The sequence below is a fragment of the Pteropus vampyrus genome, unplaced genomic scaffold (genome assembly GCF_000151845.1).
Source record: "Pteropus vampyrus isolate Shadow unplaced genomic scaffold, Pvam_2.0 Scaffold250, whole genome shotgun sequence".
NCBI lineage: Eukaryota > Metazoa > Chordata > Mammalia > Chiroptera > Pteropodidae > Pteropus > Pteropus vampyrus.
Window position 1 is genome coordinate 1053040 of NW_011889031.1, and position 2040 is coordinate 1055079.

At 48.7% G+C, this 2040-nt stretch overlaps 1 protein-coding gene across 1 annotated transcript in view; it reads right to left on the minus strand.

The window, feature by feature from the left end:
* The window catches only part of NUCB1 (nucleobindin 1), a 16317-nt gene that overhangs the window by 10905 nt on the left and 3372 nt on the right, over nt 1-2040 (minus strand). The window contains exons 3-5 of the mRNA XM_011374585.2: nt 1804-1825; nt 1656-1677; nt 1402-1534 (exon numbers count right to left, since the gene is read on the minus strand). Of these exons, the coding sequence (XP_011372887.1) occupies nt 1402-1534; nt 1656-1677; nt 1804-1825 (177 nt within the window). The remainder of the gene's footprint in view (nt 1-1401; nt 1535-1655; nt 1678-1803; nt 1826-2040) is intronic.

Consider the following 2040-nt stretch of genomic DNA (forward strand, 5'->3'; position numbering starts at 1 on the left):
GACATGGGAGCCTCACGGGGTGTCTGTCGGGAGATGAAGGGAGAAGCTGGACGTAGTTCTCACTAACAAGGGGGCATGTCCTCACACTTAGTGACAGGCCGAAACATGCCCCAGCAGTATCAGAGCATACCACGAAGCGACAATAAGTAAACACCACTGGCCACAGTAGCCAAAATGTACCAGCGACCCAGATGCCCATCGATGGATAAACTGATAAACCAAACGTGGTTGGTCTGCACAACGGAATATTACTTGGCCCTGAAAAAGGAACAAGGCACTGATCCACACTACAATGCAGATGAGCCGTGAAAATACCATGCTAAGCGCAAGAAGCCAGATACGAAAGCTCACAAACTGTGTGATTTCGTTTTATGAAATGTCCAGAACAGAGACAGGAAGTGGGTGAGTGGTCGCAAGGGCTGCAGTAGGGGATCGGAGTGATACGGGGTCTCCTTTTGGGGCGATGCCAACATGTTAAAATTGACTTAGAGGATGGTTGCACATAGCTGTGAGTATACTAAAACCCACTGAATTATACACTATAAATGAGTAAATTGTATGGTATATGAATTACATCTCAATAAAGCTATTTAAAATAAATAGCATGGTCCAGACACACACACACACACACACACACACACACACTTCAACAAACCATATCTAGGAATGTCAGAATGTCAGAAATAGGATGAGATCTTGGAATCTAAACCTGCCCAAAGCTTTCTCTTCCAGGCATATTTTTTTTCCTCTCTTTCTCTCTCTTTCTCTCCCTCTCTCCCTCCCTCCCTCCCTCTCTCTCTGCCAAGTAATTAGACTACAAAATATAGCCTCAGATATAAATGCCAGCAAGTTAGAATCACTCTAGCAGGGGAGATAGAGAATAACTAAGCAAGAAAAAAAATACAGTGCAATCTGTTAAAACTTCCTGACTTTGATCACTATACTATGGTTATGTAGGTGAATGTCCTTGTTTTGAGGAAAATCCCACGGAAATACTTAGGCATGAAGGGACATGGTGTCCGCAAGGAACTTGCAAATGTGAATAAAAAGTACATGGAGTAAATATCGAAAAACTGAAGAATTTTGGTTAAGGGCATTTGGGAGTTTTTTAGTGCTATTCTTGCAACATTGTTGTATGTTTGAAGTTATATCTAAATTTTAAATGACCATGATTATGGAAGAAAAAAATGAAAAAAAAAAACAAAACCAAAAACCAAAAAAAACCCCCAACCAACCAACAACAGAGTTATCCTTCTAGAAAGAAAATTCGATCAATCGTCCATGCATAATTTGCAGTGGGGGGAGAGTGAGCCCCCAGGAGGCCCCTCCTGCCTAGAATAAAACCACCTGGCAGCCCAGGAGGGAGGCCAGGCCCGCCTGCCCCGCCCCCACCCCGCTTACTGGGCTCCTGCTCTGCGTCCATCTTGGCCTTGAGCAGCATCCGAAGCCGCGACACCTCCTGCCTCTTGAGCTCGTCCAACTTGGTGCGGACGTGGTGGCTGACAAAGTCCAGCTCCCGGCTCAGCTTCCCGCTCTGTCCAGAGAGTGGGGGGGATACTGGTCAGCCTCGTCCTTCCTCTGCCCTCTCTGGAACCTTCTACAAGCCTTCTGATGCCCCCTAGGGCTCCCCAGAGCCCCTGAGACAAGGTCCCAGCCTTCAGCCCGGCATTCGAGGCCCTGCTCACCTCTGCAGCCCGTCTCCTGTCACTCATGGAGTCCCATTCTCGGTTCCAGAAACACTGACTGACTGGGTGTAGGCCCCACGCGCAGGGCTCCTCCCTACCTCAGGGCCTTTGCACAGGCTGCTCCCGCTGTCTGGGATGCTCTCCCACCGCTGCTTTTCAAGCCTAACCAGATCTTCACTGTCCTTTAAAGCTCAAAGCAGATGGTGCTGACCTTGGGAGAAATCGCCCCCAAAACCTCCTTAGTCCCCCCCCACACAGGATGCGAGCCGGGCACCTGCTCTGAGCTCCCTCGATTATCACTTTGGGTTATGTCTGTTCCTCATTCAGAGCCCCCTATGGCTCCCCGGTGGCCCCA